At 49.4% G+C, this 23897-nt stretch overlaps 1 protein-coding gene across 6 annotated transcripts in view; it reads left to right on the top strand.

The window, feature by feature from the left end:
* FRMD4A (FERM domain containing 4A) overlaps window positions 1-23897 on the top strand; it is a 491624-nt gene that overhangs the window by 420514 nt on the left and 47213 nt on the right. For 5 of the 6 annotated variants that reach the window (XM_059910391.1, XM_059910396.1, XM_059910410.1 and 2 more), the window contains exons 12-14: window positions 8666-8742; window positions 13893-14031; window positions 19917-20058. In XM_059910391.1, the coding sequence (XP_059766374.1) occupies window positions 8666-8742; window positions 13893-14031; window positions 19917-20058 (358 nt within the window). Of the gene's footprint in view, window positions 1-8416; window positions 8496-8665; window positions 8743-13892; window positions 14032-19916; window positions 20059-23897 lie in introns of those variants that run through there. The other variant, XM_059910415.1, reaches the window with a different exon arrangement.

Below are 23897 nucleotides of genomic sequence, written 5' to 3' on the forward strand. Positions count from 1 at the left end.
ACTCGCCGAGCAAGCCTCCCAGCCCTGGCCCCGTGCCTCTCCGTCCTCCACACCCCCTGAGACACTCTCCAACCAGGAGAGCCTGGGGTTCACACCTGCCGTCTCCGCAGCAGTGGTCTGCCCCTCTCCTGGTACACACAGCGACCAGGATCTGCAAGGCCTTCCCCTCCCCAAGAGGATGAGCCAACCCTTGAAGCACTGGGTAGTTTAAAGTGCACACAAGCTGCTCTTAAATAATTATCCCCATAGAGCCCTTGCTAGTTGACTAATTTTTTTTTTTAACTTTTGTCTCCCAGATAACAGTGTAACAGAGTATTGTCATTTCTTTTTTTTTTTAAGCTTGATTAAGCAGGGGTTTAGTTACGATTGTTTACCTTTATTTATGTAGAACTCATTGCCAATCCATTCTTCTGCATTCTACCCCGTCTTTCACGGCTTCAGCCAGCCCCCTTCAGGGTCTCACTGTGATGCCGCACCTCTGGGCAGGGCCACCAGGTGTAAGACAACTGATAACTGCCAACTCCTCTCCCCCCGCAAGAGAAATATAGAAAAATACAGGTTTCCCCAAAGTCTGTCCTCCAAAGTAGTCAAAACAAAAACCCTTACAGCAATCCAAGAAGAGATCTTTGCCATTGCAAGTGGAATGGCCCATCATAATTCCCCACCCGAGATGGACCAACTACTTCTCAGACTAATTCCCTCTTTGAAGCATCCCATTCACTGAAGTCTTCACAGGTGTGATTAGCCTTGAAGTTTTTTGTTTTTAAAGGAAAGGCTGGAGCCCAGAGAAGTGAAGCCACACCAAACTGGGCCACCATGCTCATTGCTAGAAAAACCAAAGCTGGACTCAGGTAACGTGAATCCCTGGCCAGCTTCTTTCTCCCTTTGGATACTAACTCGCATCCATCCCCCAGAGGCACACAGAGGAGGGAAGAAAATTCCATCAGGAGGCCAAGGATAAGAAAGGAAAAACACTTTCAGCTTCTCTTGAAAGATTTTACATTTGCCAAAGCTTTATGGTCAGGTTCTTCCCCAAGAAAAGCCAAAATACACACAAGAAAATGATACAGAGAGATACCCCCCTAGGGAGAAAATTAAAAGGAAATTGCGTCCAGTGGGGACAAATAAAATGGCCTGTTTTCTCCGGAGGCCTGTTAAATATCTGTGGATCTTATTTCCCTCTGTCTTCCCCTAGTAACGACTCTGAAGCCAAAGGAAGCTAAAAGGTTTTTGATGGGTTAAAAAGAGGCCATCCATTAAAAGGTCAAGGCCCAGCGCTCTGGGCATCTGTCACTGAGTTAACCAATCAATTGAGAGCTCCTGTGGTCTGACACTGAGGAGTAGGCAGCCGGCCGGAAGAACATCTTGATTCCATTAGGTCTGGCTGTGCAGAAAAATTAGCTGTTGTTTTCTTTGCTGGGTTACGTGGTCCTCTTGGAAGAAAGTGGAAGCCAGGGAGCCTTCCTTCAACGCAGGTCCTGAGGACACTGGTAGGCTCACTTTGTGAGCTAATAATCTTGACATAGATTGGCTGTCTTGGAGGCTCTGATTTGGATCCCAGTCTGGCCCATTCAGGGTACTGCTGAGCTGTATCACAGGAGGGTACTTTCCTCTCTGGGCGAATGTTGTGAGATGAGAAGTCATAGCAGGGCGACTTCCCTGGCGGTCCAGTGGTTAGGACTCCGTGCTTCCACTGCAGGGGGCACCGGTTTGATCCCTTGTCAGGGCACTAAGTTCCCACAAGGCGAGTGGCCAAAAACCGTCATAGCAGGAAAGTGGTCCAAACTGACTCTGGTCAAAATTGTGGTGGACCCAGGAATTGACTGGAGAAGGATTGGAAGCAAAGAATCCGAAGAGAATGCGTCAAACACCAACTCCAGTGGATGAAGGAGAAGCTGGGTTAGGCTTACACTTGCATCGTGAAAAATCCAAGGAACAAAAAACATTTTTTTAAATGCCCATGGCACCATATTAGCCATCTTTTAAAAAAAAAAAAAAATGCACAAACCTGTGCTTTGGGCTACGTGTTCAAAGTAATCAGAACTTTTTTTTACATGAAGAGTAGCGTGTGAACGATGGCAGGAAGAGAGCATGACGGCTGCTATTTGAGTGCTAACTGCATGCCGGGCTCCACTTGAAGCACTTCGTATGTATTAGTTCATCAATACAGCAGCCCGGCGAAAGTAAAACCGGCGTTGTTTGGAGTTGTATTTCAAAGACGAGAAAAGAAAGACACGAAGAAATTTCATTGCCAAGAATACACAGCCAGCAAGTGGCAGACAGTGTGACTTGGAAAACCGTGCTTTTAATCAGGAGAACAATCTGCTCCTTTATCTGCGGGTTCCACATCTGTGGATTCAACCAACTGCGAATCGAAAATATTCAGAAATAACTTTTAAATTCCAGAAAGTTCCAAAAAGCAAAACTTGAATTTGCTGAGTGCCAGCAACTATTTACATAGCATTTACATTGTATTCGGTATTGTAAGTAACCTAGGGATGATTGAAAGTGTACGGGAGGTTGCGTGTGGGGTATATGCAAACAGCACTCCATTTTATATAAGGGACTTGAGCATCCTCAGATTTTAGTATTCGAGGAAGGTCCTGGAACCAAGCTCCTGAGGATGCCGAGGGACAACGGTATTCTGTACTGTCTCCCATAAGTAGGAAATGTTTAAAACAAGCTACTTTGGAATTTAAAAATAAAGAGTAGCAGGGTGGCATTCCAAGGATTTACAATGCTGACCTTCAACCCGTGCTTAGGATGCAGGAATGCCCACAGACATGCCCCTCCTTATGCGGAAAAGGAAGCCAAGATAAAGAGTGACTTACAAAGTCAGGACTATCACTTGAGGCCTCCTGATTTCCAAGTCAGAGTTCTCATCGCTAAAAACGATGAACCGAAACCCAGGAGACTGTCAGCGATGGTCATGAATGTTGATTCTGAAACAGAAGCATGAGACCTATCTTCATAAGCTGGTGGGGTGCCTCCCTAGAGTTTTAAAAGCCTGAAGCTATAGATGGTTTTAAACTCCATCATGAAGTTAGTTCTTATATCGTGGATACAGTCTGCTTTGTGTATGTCGCGTGCTCCCAACTAGGTTGTAGGCGCCTTACACATATAAACATATGTGAGGCGTCATGTCCTTTCTCTGTCCTATTAGCATAGGTTCATGCAAAGTAGACGTCACAACTTGCATATTTGGAAGAGGATTGGGGATTGGTTGTTACCTAAACCCCCAGGGCCTTGTTTCTCTCTTTTCTGAGCATAAGGTAAAATGTATTGAATACCCATGCAACTGATATAGAAACCTCTGACATATGGTGTTAACCCGCTAAAAACAGCGCTGCTTCTGTTGTTCCCTAGAATTAGTTCTTGCGTGACAGTAAAGCCTCATCAGGGGACACCTGATAAAATTCTCTGAACGTGCAGGCTTGGGGTTTCTGTGTTGTGCTCCCATTTTAATTCAAGTCCATCCTGTTGGGGTTGAGTGATTCCTTTTGTCCTGTATCCCTCACGATGTGTGGCAGCTCATTTTTATTCGCCGAAGTGCATAAATACACCTGGATATGAGTGAGTGACAGCCCTACTTCTAGAGGGTGAACAGAGCAGAAATGAAATCAGGAAGTGGGTTTTTTTTAGTTGGTATGTTTCATCCTGAGTTCGGAGGTTATTCCTGGCTGTGAGTCTGATTCTTCTTACGAGAGAACTCCTTGCTGGTGTTTGGAAGGCAGGCAGCCAAGAGCCTTTGGAGAAGTGATCACTTCAAGATCGGCTCGAAACAACTCTGTTTTTGCTCATCGTCGGGTCCTCCTGGTGTGTTAGAAAGAGCCCAAGACAGAAGTCCCAAGAGTGGGCCCGGCATCAATTACTTATTTAACCTCTGCCCCCCACCCCGGCCTTGCTTTATCTGTGGGAGATGGGGACTGGCCAGATGGCTGCCGGGATTCAGTATAATGGTCCCTCTAGAAGCAGCAGGAAGTTACTCAGAGAGAGGTCATTAAGAGGCTTGGTGACTCAGCCTCAGAGACAGGAGGAAGACGAGGCTCCCCCAAGTCCTGGTCAAGAATCAGAGCCACTAGAGCGGGCTTCCTCTCAAGCCTTTATTTCCGCCTCGTTCCGAGAGCTCACCCACCACCCCACGTGCTGTGCTAGCGCCCAGTAAACACTGGCTGTGGAGGAAGTCTCAGGGATCCAAGGCCCCTCTGCCTGTCCCCGCTGTGCCTTCACCCACTGAGAAAGAACAGGACATGAGTCCTTCTTGGCCCTGACCTTCAGCGTACACAGGATGTGGGAATCTGGCAGAGCAGCTACTAGGACCCAGTAACCTGGTCCTGCTCGTTAAGTGTTTTTAGTGCATCCTGCTGTGCAGGGCTCAAAGGCTCTATTTATTAGCCACTCTTGTCTGCTTTCCGTGGATAAACGTTTCCCATCTCCCCTTTTATACATTATGACATTGGGGCCCGGAAAGGGGAAGTGGAGGGGCTGTGATCACTTGGGAATCACACATCTGGGTCAGAAGCCACGAATCCACATCCAGGACCAGCCATGGCGACAGGCACACTCTCGATGAAACCGCTTCTGGATGGTTTCTCTATGTTTTTGTTTTCCAGGCAAGGCCAAATTATTAAGGCTGTTCTTAATCATGATTCTTGTTGTTTGTTAGTCCCTGATGGAAAGCTACGGATACTGAGGCATCTCTGTATGGAAAACCAGAAGAACCCAGGTCTCTGAGACAAGAAAGGAGTGATATGTATTATCGTTTACAGCCTGTAAAGGAAAGAAAATCCAGTGTGTAGGACGGAAAAGATGTGGCTTTATACTTCCTACCTAGAGTCACATTGCTGCTTGTTTGTAAAAATCATTCCACTCATAAAGTTAACCATCCATTAGTGAGTAAGAGCTGTTCCCACTAATTGGGGGACCTATGGGGAAAGGAACAAGTTAGAGGTTAGAGTAATGGGCCAGGTGCCCTTGATTCCTATTTCTGGTTCCTTCACTGACTTGCTGTGTGGCCTTAGGCATTTTCCTCTAATTTCTCTGGGCCTCGTTTTCCCCAAGAAGAAAATTTCCCACTTGGTCTTCTTGGGGGGATGCTAAAAGATCACAGAAGAGACATCTGCTTTTTAAAGATGCCCAGATGAAGTGCATTAGAAAGGCCTTTTTCATAGGTATTAATAAGCCCTTTGATTACTGATAGACCGTGTGTTTGAGCTTTTAGGTACCTCCTTGGGCAGAGTTGGCCATAGAAATTAGGCAAAATCCTAAGGGCTCTAGCCCAGTTGTAACCATCATTGTGTGTCTGGCGAGTCTTTATGGGGTGTCTTTAGCTGGTGATGATGGGTTATGATGGCTGCACTGAGCCCGGGAGGCTCCCCTGAAGTGACACAGACATCAGGGGCCGTCCCCAAACCAGCACATGGGAGCCCAGTGTACCCTGTTCATAAAGGGAGGCCCGGTCAAGCGTCTGCTCTTTATCTGCTTGTTGTTCAACTCTGCCAGCGTCAGAGGGGAGGGTGTGGTAGGTGGGGTCCCTGTGCCCACCATCAGCCCACCTTGGTGCGTGGGGGCGTCCAACTGCCTTCATCCCCCTGTTCCCCAACACCTCCTGTCACCCCGAAGTGGGGGGGAAAGGACAAGGCCATTGTTCCCTCGTGAGCACCTCCTCTTGGGTTCCTGGGACCTTCCTGTCCTGGAAAACTGCCCTCCTTCCCTCCCTCCCTTCCCAATATTTCATTTGGGGAAAAAAAAAAAAAAAAATCCCTGCCTAGAGCAAACATGAGGCAAAGCCACTGCTCTACCCGCTGTTGGAAATGTCTAGAGACAGTACATCCATCCTCCTGGGGAGACGCCAGGAGCCAGGCCGTCAGGGTTCAGTGCCGAGAGAGCAGGAATCTGGGCAGGGGCAGCAGGTGGGAGGGCCACAACAGAGCCCAGGTGGTTTTGTTTCGGTCCTTGGCAGACATGAGGCTCTCCACACCAGCAGCATGGGGGAGCACTTCCGGGGAAGGCCCGGCGTGGATTCTGTTTTGCAAAAAGTCGGGGAGGGAGGGGTTGCCAGGGAACCCCCCGCTCCCTGAGTGTTGGGCTTTGGGGTTTTTCACCAGGTGGGAGGGGGCTTCCGACCCAAGGCCCAAGAGAGGTGCTCGCAAGCACACCCACAAAGAGAAAGCTTGTGGAGGTGTGCCCATCAGATGCACCTTCCCCCAAGTGCTGCCCAGCCCAGGACAGCGCCCGTGGCATTAGCACCGGTCAGGACCAGTGACATAATCTGCAGGCCCGGGACAGAATGAAAATGCAGGGCCCGTTGATCAGTCTTATTGAGAATTTCAAGATGGAGACAGCAGAACGTTAAAACCAAGCACGGGGCCCTCAGGTCACACACCTGTGAAGCGGGTCCTGGGCAGGTGGGTTCAGCACAGGGGCTGCGGGTCCCCCTCAGGGACGAGCCATCTACCACTCACCCCTCTCTTCAGAGGAAAGGTGGGGGCAGGGCACTAAATCCGTACACTTCCTTGAAGATTTCCAGGATGCAGATCATGAACCTTTATTGTCTTAAACCCTGACAACAGGGCTTGAGTTTAAAAAAAAAAAAAAAAACTTAAGAATTATTTCGGTTGTTCTGGAGTTAATCTCCTTTATTCGCTAGGATTTGGGAGAAGTAAGAACAACTAGGAATTGCACTGAGATCCGAGTTCATTGAGCATTTACTTTGTACCGGTACCGTGCCGAGGATCTGTTGCCTCTACCTTAGAGGAGCGTTATTGCCATTTTACAGACGGGAAAACTGAGGCTGAAGGAAATGCAGTCACTTGCCTAAGGTCACACAGTTTGGATATAGGGGAGTCAGGATTCAAACGGATGCAGTCGGAGTCCAGAGCATGTGTCTGGCCATGTTGTTCTGTGTACTACCTCCAGGTTATAAGGTTAAGGAGCTGTAAGTTCCGGTGCTTTTGTGTCTGTAGCTAAGTTCAGGTGGACTATCTGTATATATCTAACAATGGGGGGGTCAGAGAGGAAATTTTCACATTTCACTGAGGGATTTAGCAGAGCATCAGATAAGAGCATAAGACTCAGACCTGGGACTCAAGTAATCGACTACACAGGTGGCATTTCACCTGTGATCTGACACAAGGCTATCTGAGCTCATGTAGGACTTGCTTTCCTTGGAACTGACCTGAAAGGAGAAAAAGAAGTACCGTTTTCCTTGGACTTCAGAGCAAAATGTACTCTGAGCTGGGAACAAAAGAGGTAGCTCTGGAATCAGAAAAAAAAAAGACATGTCCTCCTCCCTATTAGTCAGACAAAATAATTGTAAAATTCTGCAGAACAGGTTGTGAGAAGCATGCAGCCATTCTAGAAACAGTTTTTATTCCAGCCCAGTTTGACAAAGGGGCGAAGTCCTCTGGCCAAGCCGGGAGGAGCCGTGTCCTGGGTAGAGCAGGGCCGGGTGGCTGGGACACAGAAATTGTCATCTTTAAGGAGAAAATGTGAGCAGATCAGAGAGGGTCAGGGGCCCCCGTTGAGAGGATGCTGGGTCTAGGATGAGACCCTAAAAAGCATTTGCCTTAACTGAGTGGGTGAAGAAAGGGAGGGTCAGGGGAGGAATCGGCCACTCCCAGGATGAAACTCTGTTTGACCCTTCTTTAGGCTCAATAAACTCAGATTCTCAGTCTATACAAGGGGCTACAGTATGCATCAAATATAACTATGAATGTTACGGGCATAACTTGAACCTCTTTTGACATTTCTCAGAGAGTTTAAGTAACTTTCTTTTTCATCCAATGAAAGAACCCCCTTCCCGAGTAATGCTGCAGCCTTGATTACCCCCAAACGTCTTAGTTAACAGGCGCACTCGTCCCAGGAGGAATGTCCACCAGGGCCAGAGGGGCCCATCAGGCAGTGCCAGGGACTCTGTTTAGCTCCCACTGTTCAGAACTGCCTTAATTTCGCTCTCTGCCTCCCTGAGCGCAGCAAGCTCCTGGCTGCAGAGTCCTGCCAGCCCCAGGACTCCTGATATTCTTTGTGCTGCAGAAAGAAGCCGGGCTTGACAGGCTCATATTGTTATCTTGAGTTGCCTGCCCCCAAATAGAGTCCTAGCAGCACCCCCCCGCCCTTGTCGGGGAAGCTTCCCCAGGCGCCCCAGATCACCAGGGCGAGCTGGGCTCTTACACATTCATGGGCAGGAAGTAGAGTCCCGAGGGGAGGCTGGGAATGTGACCGCCTTCCCAGTTCGGCCCTGGAGGGAGGAAGCTCGGTTCCGCATGCAGGCAGATGGCTAACTGGTCCCTCCCCCCGCCAGCCCGCCCTCCTCTCCCCCCACCTCCCCCTCTCCTTGGAGGGAAAAGTCTGCAGAGCTGGGAACTGTCTTGGAGAATTCAACAAAGGCCAAGCAGAGCCGGGGAACCACTTGAAAAGAACTTGTTTTGTTCCCGTTGAGAAGCCTGCAGGAAAATCCACAGCCACATTGCTGGGGTTTTGAACTGAAGAGCAGGGTGCGTGTGTGTGCATGTGTGTGTGTGTCAAGCAAGAGGCACAGGAGGTGCAAACAACTACTGTTTCAGCTTTGATAAGGAAACTGCCAGCTGTAAGTTCAGCCGCAGAGGGAGGACTACAGCCGTGAACCGCCCACTCTTGAACTTCAACTGCATTGTTTTCTGTCCAGATATTCCAATGGAGGCAGTTGGAAAACCTGTATTTCAGAGAGAAGAAGTTTTCTGTGGAAGTTCATGACCCACGCAGGTAAGCTAGACAAGTCCTTTTCTTCTGGGAGCGTGTGGCCTCGCCGGCATATTACTTATATTACTGTTTCTGTGCTGTCACTGTTCATGTTAATTTGGGGGGGGGAAGAGGATGGTTGATCGGGAGAATAGAGTTCAAATAAGACAGCAGAGCTTTGTTTTTGTTCTATGTGTTGAGAAATACAGTGGGTTCGTGTGTGTGTGTGTGTGTGTGTGTGTGTGTGTGTGTGTGTGCGCGCGCGCGTGCGTGTGTGAAATTAGCAGTTCCGCGGTCATCTCATCTGGCTACACGTATTACTTGCTCATACGCGTGGAGTTGTCTTTACAAGCCGGGGCATTTTAGGAAAGATTTGTAGCACTTCGGAACAATCACCAAATTAAAGGGAGCAGTGGTCTGAGTCCTTCTAGGAAGTTTCTGCCAGAGGAGAGTCTGAAGGATGGCTTGTCAGAGCTCCTGAGAACGTGTCAGGTTGAAGAGTCAGCAGCAGAACGAACCTACGGCGGAAAGAGTTGGGCTAAATTGTTTCATTCCGTGAGCTGTGATTTTAGGGTGTTCGCCATGGTGTGTAGATGTGAAAGAAATACAAGTCTTTTTCTCTCCACCTCACATTGTATCCCAGGGGGCACTAGGGTCAAAGTCAATGCTCTCCAAGTCCAATGCCAAACAATAGGGTCCCATTTTGGAATGCAGCAAGCCCGGCGTGGAAGGTTCTCGGGGCAGCATGTACCGTGGCTTTTCCTCTCTTTGTCTGCTAGTCCTAGAGTTATAGGCAGCCCAGAAGCGGCAGCAAAATTCCCTAAAAACAGACCTAACGCTCAAAGATAAATCGCTTTCGATAGGTCCAAAAGCAGACTTAGAACAAGAAGGTAGCCCTGGGAAGACAGTGGAAAGATGAGGCCCTGTGGAGGAGAAGGTGTGGCTGTTAGGTGCTGTCCGTACCCCAGCAGCCCTGGTTCGGGAAAGAGGGGCTGTTGGCATCAGTCCCTCACACACATGGCTTCTGGGCACTCAAGCCGAGGTGCCTCCCAGAAAGTTCTCAGCATGAGAATAAGATTTTGCCCCATCAGAGGATGAGGCTTGTGGGGTGATGTCCGTTCCTGCAGCCAGTGATAACCCAGGAGGACTGCTGTGCCGCTTGCCTGGCCGCGTAATCTGCGTGAAACAGAACCACCCCCCCGACACCCCACGGTTACTATGCAACAGGCAAGCGGAGAACATCTTAGAGATTCGTGTCTCGTTGTCAGGTGATGATAGAGAGCGTTGGCAGTATAACAGCCTGTGCAGCGTTTTTCAGGGTCCTGTGATGAAGGGTCTCAGGATCCAGAGACCCTGTCTCTGCAGAGCAGGAACGCATTGATTCAGGCCAGGCAGGGGGGCGAGGGATGCTGAAAGTAATGTCTCAGAATGAATGTTGCCACAGTGGGTCAGATGCAGAAAGCGGATGATTGACAAAATAAAGACTGGAGATTGGATGGTCTAAGAGGCTGAGCGTAGGACTAGCCAGACTCTCCAGGCCTGTGCTCTGCTGGGAATTCTGCTAATGCGGAGGCACCTTGGACGCATCCTGGAGTGAGTGGGCGGCGGGTGTGTGTGTGTGTGTGTGTGTGTGTGTGTGTGTGTGTGTACTCGTCGTGTTCTTTCTGTGTCTGGGTCTATTGTCCTATTCGTGATGTAATACTAAATTCCCTTCCCTTTCCCAAGATCCAGGGATATTGGAAACAGTCCAAACCTCATGTTACTATCATGTGGGCTTTTAGCCTATTAAATGAAAGTGATCAATCTCACATTTGTTGAGTAGCTCCTATGTCCAGGCACAGTTACGTGTCCTGGGGTATAGAAGGAAGCCCTGAAAGAACTTCTAGCACAGTTGGAGAGACAGAAGAAGGAACTTGATGTTTATTAAGTGTTTACTATGCACAGTCACTGTCCTAAACACTTGGATAGTTATCTCATTGGGTCCTCGCTATAACCCCAGAAAGTAGGTACTAGTATTCCTGTTCTACTTGGGAAACAGGCACAGAAGAAGCAGAGTAACCGGCTCCAGGTTACAAAAAGCTAGTTAAGGGGTAAAGGCAGGATATGAACCCAGGGAGTCTGGCTCCAAAGCTCATGTGACTTACCGCCATGCTATACACAGACAGCGGGTACCAAGTGCCAGATGGCACAGCCTATAAATGCTGAAGGTGGCCGGGCTGGTCTGGGGAGGCTTCTTGCGAAGGAGAAATCTTAGCTAAGGATGTAAAGCTCAAGGTGGGCCCTCAGGGGGATAAAGATGTCGGGCAGGTGGGCCTAAGAGAGAAGTGTAGGAGCCAGAGGCAGGCTGAGCACAGAGCGTGAGCACGTCCCCTCAAGGAAAGTAGTCCTCTGTCAGCCTAGAGACACGCAGGGAGAGGCGAGGGGAGACGAGGAGAGGCCAGGGATGTGGCTTCCTTGATGGCAGCGGTGGAAACCCAGGTTGACAATGCCTTTAAAGGCACCTTTTCCAAATGCTCAGCAGGGCAGGTAAAGGGGATTGTTCCAGGTTAGCTACTTAGTTTAGTGGCCAAGCCAAAGCTCCAACCCCGTCTTCTGGGGGGTTAGAGCCCCACCTGGCGCTGCAGTAAGCATTCCTCTACGGCCACCTGGCTCTGCTCCAGTTAAACCTGTCATCCTGCTGCTGTTGCCTTGTTTATTTGAACACAGAAGAGCCATCTAATCAACTGTACTGTGTCGGGATGGTTCAGGGGTCATCCCCTCCCCCAAACCAGGAAGGAAGCCAGGACCAAAGTTATAGGATGGCAAGTGTGGTGCAGAATTGTGTCCTGAAGATGGATGTCCTGGGACACTGCGAGGGCAGGGCATGTCTCGGCTGTCCCAGAAGATGCTTCCAGATCTGCTCTCCTGGACCGCTGTCCTAATCGATACCCAGCGTTGTTTCTGCGGTTCTCTGGGCTTGGCAAATATTCCGTTTCTAAGGTTTTGGCAAAGCAGAAGAGTCGGTGGGGTGGGGAGAGCCTGAAGCAAACAGTGTAGAGAAGAGATAAATTCATAATCAAGCAGGAGAAACACTTTGAGAGCATCTGATTTAGGTGCTCCTGGGAACTCCCAGACCAGTCAGCCTCTTCCCTCCCCTCCCCCGCCTTACCTGAAAAACACACCTAGCCTGGCACTGCTCTCACTACCGCCCCTGAAATACATTTCAAGTTACTTTTCCTTTCCAATTCACCTTTTCTGGGAGAAAAAAAGAAAATGAATTTACTCCCAGGATCAGCCATTGCCACGGAAGCCAGAGTGAGTATTCAGATCAGTTTCTTTTTACGCGTGCAGAGACCATGGGGGTTTCCTCCTCACTCTCTTGCTGTCTCCTTTGCCATTATTTGTAATTGTGTGTTCCTTTGTGAGCTGGCATTTTCTCTTAACTTTAGTTACAACCAAAGGGAAGAATAACACCCTGCTTAGAATCAATAGCATTAACGAACCACCAGATTTGAATTCCTCCTTAAAAGTTGGTCTGGAGAACACCTACTGTTAAATCTTGAGCCCCCAGGGGAAGGTGATCAGAGCAGCTTCTAATCTTCAAGGGAAAACTTGCCATGAAAATAATGTGATTATTCACAAGTCCTGACTACCCCAAGGTTCATCCAAATGAGATAGCTCAATCTTGAACACACATTGTTCTTCTGATGTGCACGTAAGATACCCCAAACCTCACCCCACTGTCCCATCACATTACCCTACACACACACACACACACGCACACACACACACGTGTGCACGCACATGCACGCACATGCACACACATGTATGGAAACACATTCTCAGATTTCACTTGCAAAATCATGTACCCATCCTATAAAGTATACTTCACTGAGAACATAATCATATAACTCTTTTTCCCCTTGATTCCATTAATGTGATGAATTATGTTGGGACCGTTCTTTCCCACCTTCAGTTTAAAGTCTGACTGCCTCTCTGCTCCGTGCATATGTCCTCCACATCTCCTACACAGACGTGTATGTGGACGTGGGTAGTCGGTCGGCATTGGCCGGGCTCATTTCTTTCTGCCTTTCCTCTCCTGATTCTTTATACCCCACCTGCCCTCTGAATATATTTGAAACTGATAACCAACTTTCGAGGAAGATGGCGTGAGAGTCATGTAAGGAGCCCTGATTGCCTTAGATGCTGTGGCAATTAGAAGAGAATTTACTCATCCTTCACCGTAGGCAGCTTTGCCTGGTTAATAAAGGACATTGTCAAAGGCTTTTCCTGTCTCCGAAGTTTGTCTTGGCCCAGTGCCAGGAGCTGAAGACCAGAAAAGACCGTCCCGTGACCTAGAATGACCCGTCTGATTCCAGACAAGGCAGAGGCTTAGCCAAATTCTGAACCCTAAGGAGCCAGTAAATCAAAAGATTAGCATGATTCACGGTAGCCAAGATATGGAAACAACCTAAGTGTCCATTGATGGATGAACAGATAAAGAAATTGTGGTGTATATTCACAACAGAATATCATTCAACCTTAAAAAAAAAAAAAAAAGATCCTGCCATTTACAACAACATGGATGGACCTGGAGGGTATTTTGAAGTGAAATAAAGCAGACACAGAAAGACAAGAACTGCATGATCTTACTTATAGGTGGAATCTAAAAGAGTCACAGGGGCAGAGAGTAGAACAGGAGTTACCAGGGATGCGGAAGTAGGGGAAATGGAGAGAGATGCTGGTCCAAGGGTATACCAAGTGCTAGTTATGTAGGATGAATAAGCCTAGAGATTTAATGTACAGCCTGGTGACTGTAGTGAATAACACTGTATTCTATACTGGAAGTTGGCTAAGAGTGGATTTCAGGTGCTTTCATCACACACGCACACACGATGGTAACTGTGTGAGGAGAGGAAATGTTCTTTAGCTTGACTGCAGTGATCACTGTGTATATGTATCAGTACATCAAATCATCATGTTCTGTACCTTAAATAGAATCAACTCTTATTTAAAGAATAGAATGAAAAGATGGGCTCCGCCAGCCAGTTCCGTGTGTGCGTGCACGCGTGCTAATCTGTTACCTTTATGCCGGAGCTTTTAGGACCCGGTGGGTTCTCGGTAGAAGCTGTTGACGGAGGCTCGTAGCCCCTCATTGTACACGTGTTTGACCCTTCTGATTCTTGCTCTCCCAGGGCTTCAGTGACGAGGAGGACGTTTGGACACAGCGGCATCGCAGTTCACACGTGGTACGCGTGTCCGGCACTGATCAAGTCCATCTGGGCTATGGCCATCAGCCAGCACCAGTTCTATCTGGACAGAAAGCAGAGTAAGGTAAGTCCCTTTCCTGGGACTGGGAGGGCCTCTGACAAGACCAGACCTTCCCCTGAGCTGTGAGCAGACGCGGGCCCTTGTCTGGATCTTGTAGCTGGGGGGTTAGGAGTTGGATGGCTGGAGAGACCCTGCATCCCTTGCTCTGAGATGTGCACAGGTGAGACTGGCCTCTTCGGACCATAGGAGGCAGCTCCTGAGATCAGCTCTTGAAGAGAATACCATGTCCTCAGCGACTTGGTCAACCACGGTCGGAGCCACTCAGACCATTTGCTGCAGCCAAGTAGGGCCCTTTTGAGGAATTCCCCCCCCCCCCCCCCCCCCCGTGCTTTTGAACCTCAGGAGCCTCTCCTGGAAGTAAGCAGTCAAGTCCTTTTGGGTGTGTAAACAGTGGCATATTGTTTTCCTTTTGAGGGAAAAAAAAAAAAAGGAACCATTCGCAACTAATAGGCACCACCTGACTGTTGAGGATAATTGCTGTGAAAACCCTCCAGGCTTTTCCAACTGCCAACTCCATTTCTTAAAAATGCAAAACCGGAAACATTATAATAATAATAATTTAAAAAAAGGCAACGAGTCTGTTTCCCTAAGGTAGACCTGGAGCCTCAGGCCGTAGTAAACAGTCATCCTCCAAGGGAGGTTTGACCCAGCCCCAGTTCAGACACACACATGGGCGCGGTGGGAAAATGACGTCTCCTTGGTTCACACACAGCTTATATCAACCCTCTACCCCCTCTTCCTCCAGGCTTGTCTGCCGTGCTACCCTTGCCTTCCCCGCACAAGCCACTCCCATTCATTACCCCTCAGGTGAAGAGCCATATCAAGATGGGCTCTGCACCTTTCTCAGGATCCTGCTGGCTTGGGCCAGGTGGGGAGTGGAATACAGAGCTTCAGAGGGAGATCGACCTTGGCCCCTGGTCTAGTCAGTACCACCACCTGTGGGAGGTTTTATCCCATCCTGTGCGTCCTAGAGAGGGGAGGAAGTGGCAGGACCCTGGGCTTACTGGGCCCAAGATTTATTGGATTGGTGCCCTTTTGGATGCTTGTGGCTTCCTCTTTTGCCTTATTTTCCTTCTGAGTGGAGTTGCTCTTTCCCTGGCTTGGGGGGAGGATTGGAAGGGAGAGAGTTGGGGTTGAGTGGGAGGTAAGAGAAAGATAGTAAGAAAACAGGACAGGAAGAAAGCAAACAATCCCTCAAGTCATAATTCAGTTTCAATCACAGCCTTTCCCATGTAGGAGTCACGTTCTCCTTTGTAACACATTTTCTCTTCTCCTAAGTCTTCTTCCTCCCCCCCCCCCCCCGTTTTGGTCATTTTCGTGGGGTGAATGGGCACAGGGCAGAATTTTTTTGTTGCCAGGAATAATGAGAGTATTCTACATCGCTCCTGGTGATGGTGGGCATTGGCACAGGAATTTGAGGCCCGATTAGATCCAAAGAAACGGGGCCAGAATCTTTTGACTCATGCTTTAGATGGAGACAGTGGTTGGGTGTCAGTGTTTTGCCCTCCAGTGGCAGGAGCTGGAGGTCAAAACTTGAGAACATTGATTCCATCCTCCGTATTGTTTGGCAGTGTGTCATGAGGGGTAGAGAATCTGGCAACCCACCTGAACCCCACTGCCAATTCCTCTTGCGGGCAGACCCTACACACACTGATTTTGAATGGGGAAAAGAAAAAGCCTATCTCACCCTAAGGATGGTATATTAGCTGTTAGAACTCCTCCTCCCTGTGCTGGCTTTTTACATTAGAGGATCTATGGGATGAGGCAGGAGGTCCATCCTTAGGGCTCTGCAACCCTGCTCTCAAAGATGGTCTTACTCTGCAGCTGGAGAAGCCTTATTCAGCAGGCTTACAGGTCACCCCATTGATGTAACAAGTAAACCTCAAAAAGTAACTATCAAAAGATCACTTATTAACAAGAAGTATCTTTCAAGAGACCAAACCAAATGCTCACAGCAATAGGGAACTTTCAGCTTGGCCACCCCTGGGGGACTGAAGGAAATGCACCTACTCCCAGGAGCAGGAGAATTTTCCCCAGATAAGCTCTGAATGTTCATAGTGCTCCGGAGCCCATGTATTTCTTGTTGGAACTGGTTGCTCAGCCTGTGGTGACTGGTGAGGAACAAGTTCCCCCATAGGGAAGTCCAAGGACTCTGCCTTCCAGTTCTGTGACCCCGGGCAAGTCTTTCCTCGCTCCTGCTTGCTTTCCACAGTTAGAGAACAGCAAAGGAAATTCCTGACCAGAATCACTGATCAGTCCAGTGACACAGTGTTGGTGAAGTTGCTTTAGGAGATGTGTGCTATCTCTCACTATTATCGTTACTAATCCAACACACTGTTCCCTGGCCGACACCTGTGTGTAAAGTTTAAATTCTCTAAAAGTTCCCCCAAATTAAATCAGAGATGATAAAATTCACCTTAGGAATTGTGTTACAACACCTTTCATTTCTGGAATGTTCTTCAGACAACAGTGATGTGACCCATCTCCAGTGGGCAGGATGGTTCGGGGTGAGTGATGGCTGGCAGGCCGGGAATGAAGTGTTTTCAAATATTTCTGAACAGCCAGTGTTGGCTGGCATACTGGCCATCGCTTCACACTCTACTGTATCAGGCCATGCCAACCATTCCTTTCTCTGAAGTGCTTCAGCAAAGCCCAGGCCTCCCGAGGGATGCTCATGAACCCCAGAAACAAGTGCAATCTAGTGGTTGGAGCCAGCAGGGGTGGGTAGCTGAGAAGTCTAGTGTCCTTCCCCTGGCACTTGGTTATTTTCTTCTTTCAGGGTCCTAGTGTAAATCACTTAAGAAAATCTCTCTCTCCTTGTACCTCTCTCTCTCTCTCTCTCTCTCTCTCTCTCTCTCTCTCTCTCTCTCTCTCTCACACACACACACACACACACACACACACACACACACACACGCCCGCCCGCCCGCCCGCCCACCCTCCATCACCAAAGACAGGGCAGAAAGAGACCGTATTGGTTCCTTTCTGGCAGCTCATTCAGAATGAGAGGCTGTGCTGGCATCAGTCACATTTGGTAAATTATATCCGCTGACCCCAAAGATCAGAAATGTTGTCAGCTAGATCCTGCCAACATACGAACCCCAGAGCCAAGGAATGTCTTGTAGAGTTCGGAGGAAAATACTTGAAAGCTTAAATTGTTTAGTCACTGTTCCTCTGAATTCAGATTGAGGACTTGTTGAGTTGGCCCCCCAGTCCAAACATCTTTCCTTCTTCTTAATCTTTTTTTTTTTTTTTTTCCTGATCCAGTCTGCTATTCTTCATTCCATCTAGATCAAAAGCCAAGTGAAAGCACGTCAGGAGCCGATTAAACCGTGCTTACAGAATACCCATAATAATACTTAGTACAGCAAGACCCTCCGAGCAAAACATCCAAAACTTTGGAGACTCTTTTGCTTGGGCACAAAGACTTGACTTTATAAGGAGAGAATCTCCCCATCAATTCATCTCCTCTTAGTGGTCTCTCTCCACCTGGTCTATTCAGTCATTGTGATATTTCCATTCTAGAGAGAAGCCAGTAATTTCCTAAAACTTCTAAGAATCTAGTCTCCCTTGGGAAGCGTATCTGTTGTCCCTTTTCTGTATTTTGTTTCCTGCCTCCGAGATTGGTGTGGCAGGGCTGGAGGTGGGGTGGGGACAGGTCTTCCTTGAGATTAATGAGATCCCCCAAAATCTCCAGTTGAGTCATTCATTGAACCTCACTTAGCAAATTCCTGCCAGGCCCTGATTTATATCCTATTCCTATTCCAGTGTCACTGGCCTTGATGTCTAGCATCTAATTTCGTCCTGATATCACACCTCCGTGGTGTGGGTTTTAACAGCTCCATTTTACAAACAGGGATCTCAGTATCAGAGAGGTTGAAAATCAAGGTCAAACTGTGATTCACTGGGAAGAGCCAAGATTTCAGTCCAGATCTTTCTTACTTCAGAGCCCAGGTCCTTCAGCAGGCTGAAGTGGTCTGTGTCTTCATGAGTTATTCTTGCATAAGTGCAAGCGTGGGCTTCTCTTGGTAAAGCCTGGGCCTTGGTAAAAGAATAGTGCTGAAAGAAAGGAAGTGATGGATTGTGCTTTCTGTGCTTTGCTCAGAGGATAAAACTCAGCCAGGTGGATGCAACTGATATACTGTGTCAAAATGAAGCAGAGGCGCCCCTGCTTTCTGCTACAAGCCAGAAAACCCTGCAAGGGGCTGGCAGCTGGGATTATATCATGAGCAAGGAAGCCCTCACCCCAGGAAGGCAGCCTGGTTCTGAAGGCAGGGACAAAAGTTGAGGTCAGAGAGGAGACATCAGTCAAGGAAGGACCAGTGAGATAGAAGAGGGTAAGGAGGAAAATGGGTCAGACCCGGTGAACAAAACAAGCAGAAAGTCTCAGCATTTCCTCTGCCCCTCAGACTCTCATCTCATTCACGTGAGGAAAGTACTTGGCGGTCAGAAGTCATTGTCTTTCACCAATTTTGGCATCAACACGGAGGCCAGAGGAAGGGCTTGCAAGGCCTCAGGGTTCAGACAGACCCTGCTGGACCACTGTGGGCACCTGGGCTCAGGATGCGAATAAGAGGGAGTGGGCACTGGTCTGCCCATCCTCCGTGGCTTCTCCTGTGTGGCGGACAGACCTAGTCTCACACCAGTGAACACACATCAAAACCTCAGTTGGGACCCTCAGCTGGCTCCATCCACGCATCCCTGCCTAATCACCAGTGGCCACAGAAAGATTAGCACATGTACAGGTTATACTAGGATTTATAGTTGTTTTCCAAAAGTCCGCAGTGCAGCGAAAGCCACTTCCTGAAGCATTGTCACAAATTGATTTCTTGAAGAAGGAAAAAAAAAAACAAACGTCCAACACACGCAGGGCACACGCAAACCCACCTCTACCTCCCAAGGTGGGAACTAGAGCAGAAAGCTTCACTGCAAACAGTTGACTTTAGGAACGTAATCGTGAATGCAGAGTCCTTTTCAAATTGCTCTAACTTGCTGTTACTGTTCGACAAAGTGGGCCAGTTAATTTGTAGAATAAATGGAGTGGACTTTTAAGCATAATCTGAAGACTTTGGCTCATATGTTTAGGTACCAAAATAGAAGCAAAGCACCGTGTCAGGTGCCCCCTTGGTGGGAACCGAGCATCCAGATGAGCATTTGTTCCAGAAGCCCTTACACACCACGCTTACACACCACGCGTGCAGGCTGACAGTGTGGTCACTTCCCAACCCTCTAAGTTTTCATGGCTCCGTGGCTAATAATTTAAGAGTTTAAACCACCTTAGAATTTACTGGAACTTCATAAATTTGCTTCAGACATCTCTTAAATCATTCACAAAGCTGAAAATTATTTTTTCCCCCTTCTTTTAAGCACAAAATCACGTAAAATTGCTACTGTTCGTTGAGAGCTATGTAGGAGGCGGAAGGGAGGGAAGAAGAGGGGGAGGGGAGGGGTGGAGGGAGGCCTTCACTTGCCTTACTTCTTTTGACCCTAACAGAACCTGGAGCGGTAGGTGGTGCTTTCCCTGTTTTATACTTGGGAGTAATGAGGCTCCGTGAGGTGAAGTCCTTCCCCAAATCAGGACTCCACCGAGGTCTGTCTGACTCCGAAGTCCACACTTGTAAGCCCTGTACATACAGCCTGTGGGATAACAGGCTTCGAAATTCCTCGCCGTGTCACCTCTGGAGCCTTATCTGCTCCCACCGGGAAGCTTCAGGGGATGAGCCATGGGCCCTGGGGACACAGAAAAATGCGGCAGTTCGCAGGCCGTGAGGCCGTTTGCTAGATCTCGGGAAGACAGGCGGGCGAGCGAGCGATCGCTGTCGTCGGCGTGTCCTGGCTGGGAGGGGAGCGTCCCCCGTCTAACCTGTCCAACCCGGTGGTCTCTCTAGTCGAAGATCCATGCCGCCCGCAGCCTGAGCGAGATCGCCATCGACCTGACGGAGACGGGGACGCTGAAGACGTCCAAGCTGGCCAACATGGGCAGCAAGGGCAAGATCATCAGCGGCAGCAGCGGCAGCCTGCTGTCCTCAGGTGGGCGGCGTCCCCCGCGGACCCCCGAGAGGGGCCCCCGGGGGGGGGGGCGTGCTCCGAGGAGGCGGGGCTGAGCCGCTGGCTCTCACGTCCTGAGCAAGGTGTGCGGCCCAACGGGGATCCGAGGAAACGGCCAAGCGTATGACCGCGTGGAAGCAGGGGAGGGGGAGAAGCGGCAGTAGAGCCTCACGGTGCGGGAAGGCCACCTAAGTGCCTTCGAGCAGCCCCCAGAGCCTTCCCAGTGCTGATGGCTGAGCGGCAGGAATGCCGGCTCCAAGGACGGAAGGCGCGGGCTGCCGGTGTGTCACTCAAGGAGAATTAGACGAGGAGGGGCTGAAGGTCAGGGTCGTGGTGCTTGCTGAGTGAACTACTTTCTGTTCCCGGGGGACTTCTCGAGGCTTTCCAAAGTACAGAAAACCCTTGATCGTTTGGAAGGGAGAGACCTGTCGCAGAGTGTGGTCTGGTGCGCTTTGAAAGGCAGGGTCAGGGGATCTGATGGCCGTCTGTTTCTGCCGGGCCCTGGGTCGTTTGTCTTGAGGTGTCGGGAGGGGCAGAAATGCCCCGAGGTTTGAGATGGGGCTGGACTTCAGGAGGAGGGATGCCATTGGCTGGCGTGACAGGAAGGGGAGCGGTTTTGAGTTCGGCAGGGAGTGAGAGGGAGGCAAAAATTGTCGGGAACTGTTAGAAAAGTACAATGCAGTTCGCTCCCCAGGCCACATGGTCAAGGCCTGATTATTCTGGGAGCCAGTACACACTTCCTTGCCTCCGAGCCAGAGAGTAAAGCAAGCAGTCTTTGCCCTACCTCGTTTTCCAGGGTCATCTATGTACATGTGGTGACTGCAGATGGTAACAAAATAAAATAAAAGGAAAAAGACAGGAGGGGGTGGGGAAAGCCGAAAGCTGCCTAGTTAGCTCCTGGGCTGGTGGAGTCCAGTGAGAGCCAGGGAAAACCTTCAGACCTGAAGGGCAAGGGTGAAGATGGACAGGCCTTTCTAAGGTCCTGGGAGGACCCAGGTCATGTGTGCACGGGGCCAGGCGTTTTATAAAATCTGTGAACGTAACACATTTTGCATTCTTTTTCTTAAATAGAGCCACCAAAATTATATGTAGGTTTCAGGCTCTACAAAGTTGTTTCTGCCTCTGCCAGATCACCGTTAAGGTTCACCGTAAAGTAAACCTCTCACTGTCCTGGATTCTTAAAAAGTTTTCATCAATACAATGGGCCAAGTAATCATTGTTTCTGAGGCTTAGAGGTTTACAGTGAAGACCGTGGACAGTGCTGTAGCAAAGAGAATGCCGTTCAAAGTCCAAGACCCCTGCCTCGATTTCCAGCCTCTTCCTATCCCCTGCAGAATGATGAAGGGCAGGACCAGAGTCAGCCCTGTGATTGTCCTCTAGACATGCCTATCCCCCGTTAAAGCCCAGAGTCTCAGATCTGAGCCTGGATTTAAGCTGTCCACTGTCCTCCTAATCCAGCCACAGATGAGCCCGCCTCTTCCTTCAGCCTCAGTGAGGGGTGCACCCCTGCTGTGGTTTCATAGCCCCTTGGAAATCTACGTCCGTTCTGAATGTGGCGTGTTATACCCAGGAGAATAGATTCTTCCAGCTCAGGGGTTCCCTGCCCTCCAAGTGCATCGGAACCCCTTGGAGGGTTCGTTCCAACTCGGATAGCTGGGCTCCAGCCCCGGAGTGTCTGATCTGTAGGTCTGGGGTGAGCCTGGGAATTAGCATTTCTAGCAAGTTCTGACAAGTTCCCCGGTGATGTTGATGCTGGTCTGGGGACCACACTTTGAGAGCCACTCTTCTTGCTGAAGAAGAGATAAAAGCCTGGGGTGGGTGTGCAGCTCAAGATCAAGGAACCTAGGTCTCCCCACTTTTACACCTGTGTCCTGGTCCATCTGCTCGGGCCCTTTGTCTCCGGCAGCCGCCAAGGGTGCAAACGTAATAGCAGGTAGAGAGGAGGTGGTGAACAGGAGCCCCAGAGCGTCTAACACGGAACTGACACCATTCAACCGTCAGAAATGAGATCCAGGGACTTCCCTGATGGTCCAGTGGTTAAGACTCTGCGCTTCCACTGCAGGGAGTGCGGGTTCGATTCCTGGTGCGGGAAACCGGGATCCCCAGTTTTTTTGGTGGCACGGCCAAAAAAAAAAAAAAAAAAGGAAAAGAAATGAGATACCGAGATCCAGGCATCTTCAAGACTGGAAAGCAATTCCTCTCTGTTACCGCCAACAGCTTGACATTAATAATCAATCCCGTGGGCTAGGAGATGAATCAAAAGAAAACTTTCCTGCTGAGTCCACTCCCACACCTATTATACGCGTCTTTATCTCAGGATATTAGAGCAATTTTTTCATGTCTGATAACTTAGTGACGAGGACCCCGGGCAAAGCTGTTTGGGCATCGATGGAGGTAGCCGAGGCCCCCTGCCTGCCCCACTTCTGCGGTGGCTCCATCCTTAGGACCGGGACCCTCGGCCTTTTCCCTGCCCACCTTCTGCTGCTCAGCCAAACAAGAGGAAAGCTGGGCAGACGGGGGAGGAGGTGGAGAGGTGTGAGTCGTGCCCCGTGACCAGGCCAGGGAGCACTTCAGACTCAGCCCAGCCCTGCAAGGTAGGTCCTGAAGAACGGTCCTTAACCGCTGAGGCTCCGTGGGGAGGTTTCCCCCCGCTCCGACTTAGGAAAGGCCGCGGGTCAGTGGAAGGAGAGACCTTGCGCAGAAAGTGTTCCATCAGTCAACTCGGGGAACTTCTAGGACCTGTCGATCTGGCCATCACTGCCACCAGGTCTGCGATTGCTGCCCCTCTGACTTTTCATGTGCAGGAGAAGATGCCTTCACCTGAGGCCTTGCAGTCCCACCTGGACGGGACAGTTTTCCATCCCCCACCAGATGGAAATCTAGGCTAGCCTCCCACCCGTGCTTTTCATCCTTTAGTGCGTCCTGCCTGACTGCGTGTGGAGAACACCTTTTAGTGATGGGCTCCCACAGAAGGAGAGGGCGTCGCTCTTTCGGGATGGCCTTGGTTTAAGCACTCTTTTTTTTTTTTTGATAGAGGAAGTAACTGCAGTGGTTTTTAAATTTATTTATTTATTTATTTTTTTAAATTATTTATTTATTTTGTTGGCTGTGTTGGGTCTTCGTTTCTGTGCGAGGGCTTTCTCCAGTTGCGGCAAGCGGGGGCCACTCTTCATCGCGGTGCGCGGGCCTCTCACTATCGCGGCCTCTCTTGTTGCGGAGCACAGGCTCCAGACGCGCAGGCTCAGTAGTTGTGGCTCACAGGCCCAGCCGCTCCGCGGCATGCGGGATCCTCCCAGACCAGGGCTCAAACCCGTGTCCCCTGCATCGGCAGGCAGATTCTCAACCACTGTGCCACCTGGGAAGCCCTGAGTACTCTTTTTATGACACTTTCCAGACCCTATGATCTACCTCTCACTCAGGAAATAGGATACAAATAACCTAGTATCCTATTGGATCAATTATTGTCTCTCCTTCACCTACTGCCTCATGCTAAAAAAAAAAAGATGGCGTCTGATAAATAGTCCTGAAAAGCATTTTGAGAAACTGATCATCACTTGAGAATTCTTTCTGCTACCTCTAACCCTGTGCCGAACACTCAGTAGATGTTCCATACACAATTTTTAAAATGTTTTACATGATTTCCCCATCACTCATTTATTTACTGACTGGAAATTTGTACCTTTTGACTCGCTTTACCCATTTCACCCACCCTCACCCCCTGTCTCTGACACCCGCCAGTCTGTTCTTTTTATCTATGAGCTCAGGGTTTTTTGGTTTTAGTTCGTTTGTTTTTAAAGTCTATGTATCAGTGAGATCAAATG

The sequence above is a fragment of the Balaenoptera ricei genome, chromosome 2, assembly GCF_028023285.1.
Source record: "Balaenoptera ricei isolate mBalRic1 chromosome 2, mBalRic1.hap2, whole genome shotgun sequence".
NCBI classification, from domain to species: domain Eukaryota; kingdom Metazoa; phylum Chordata; class Mammalia; order Artiodactyla; family Balaenopteridae; genus Balaenoptera; species Balaenoptera ricei.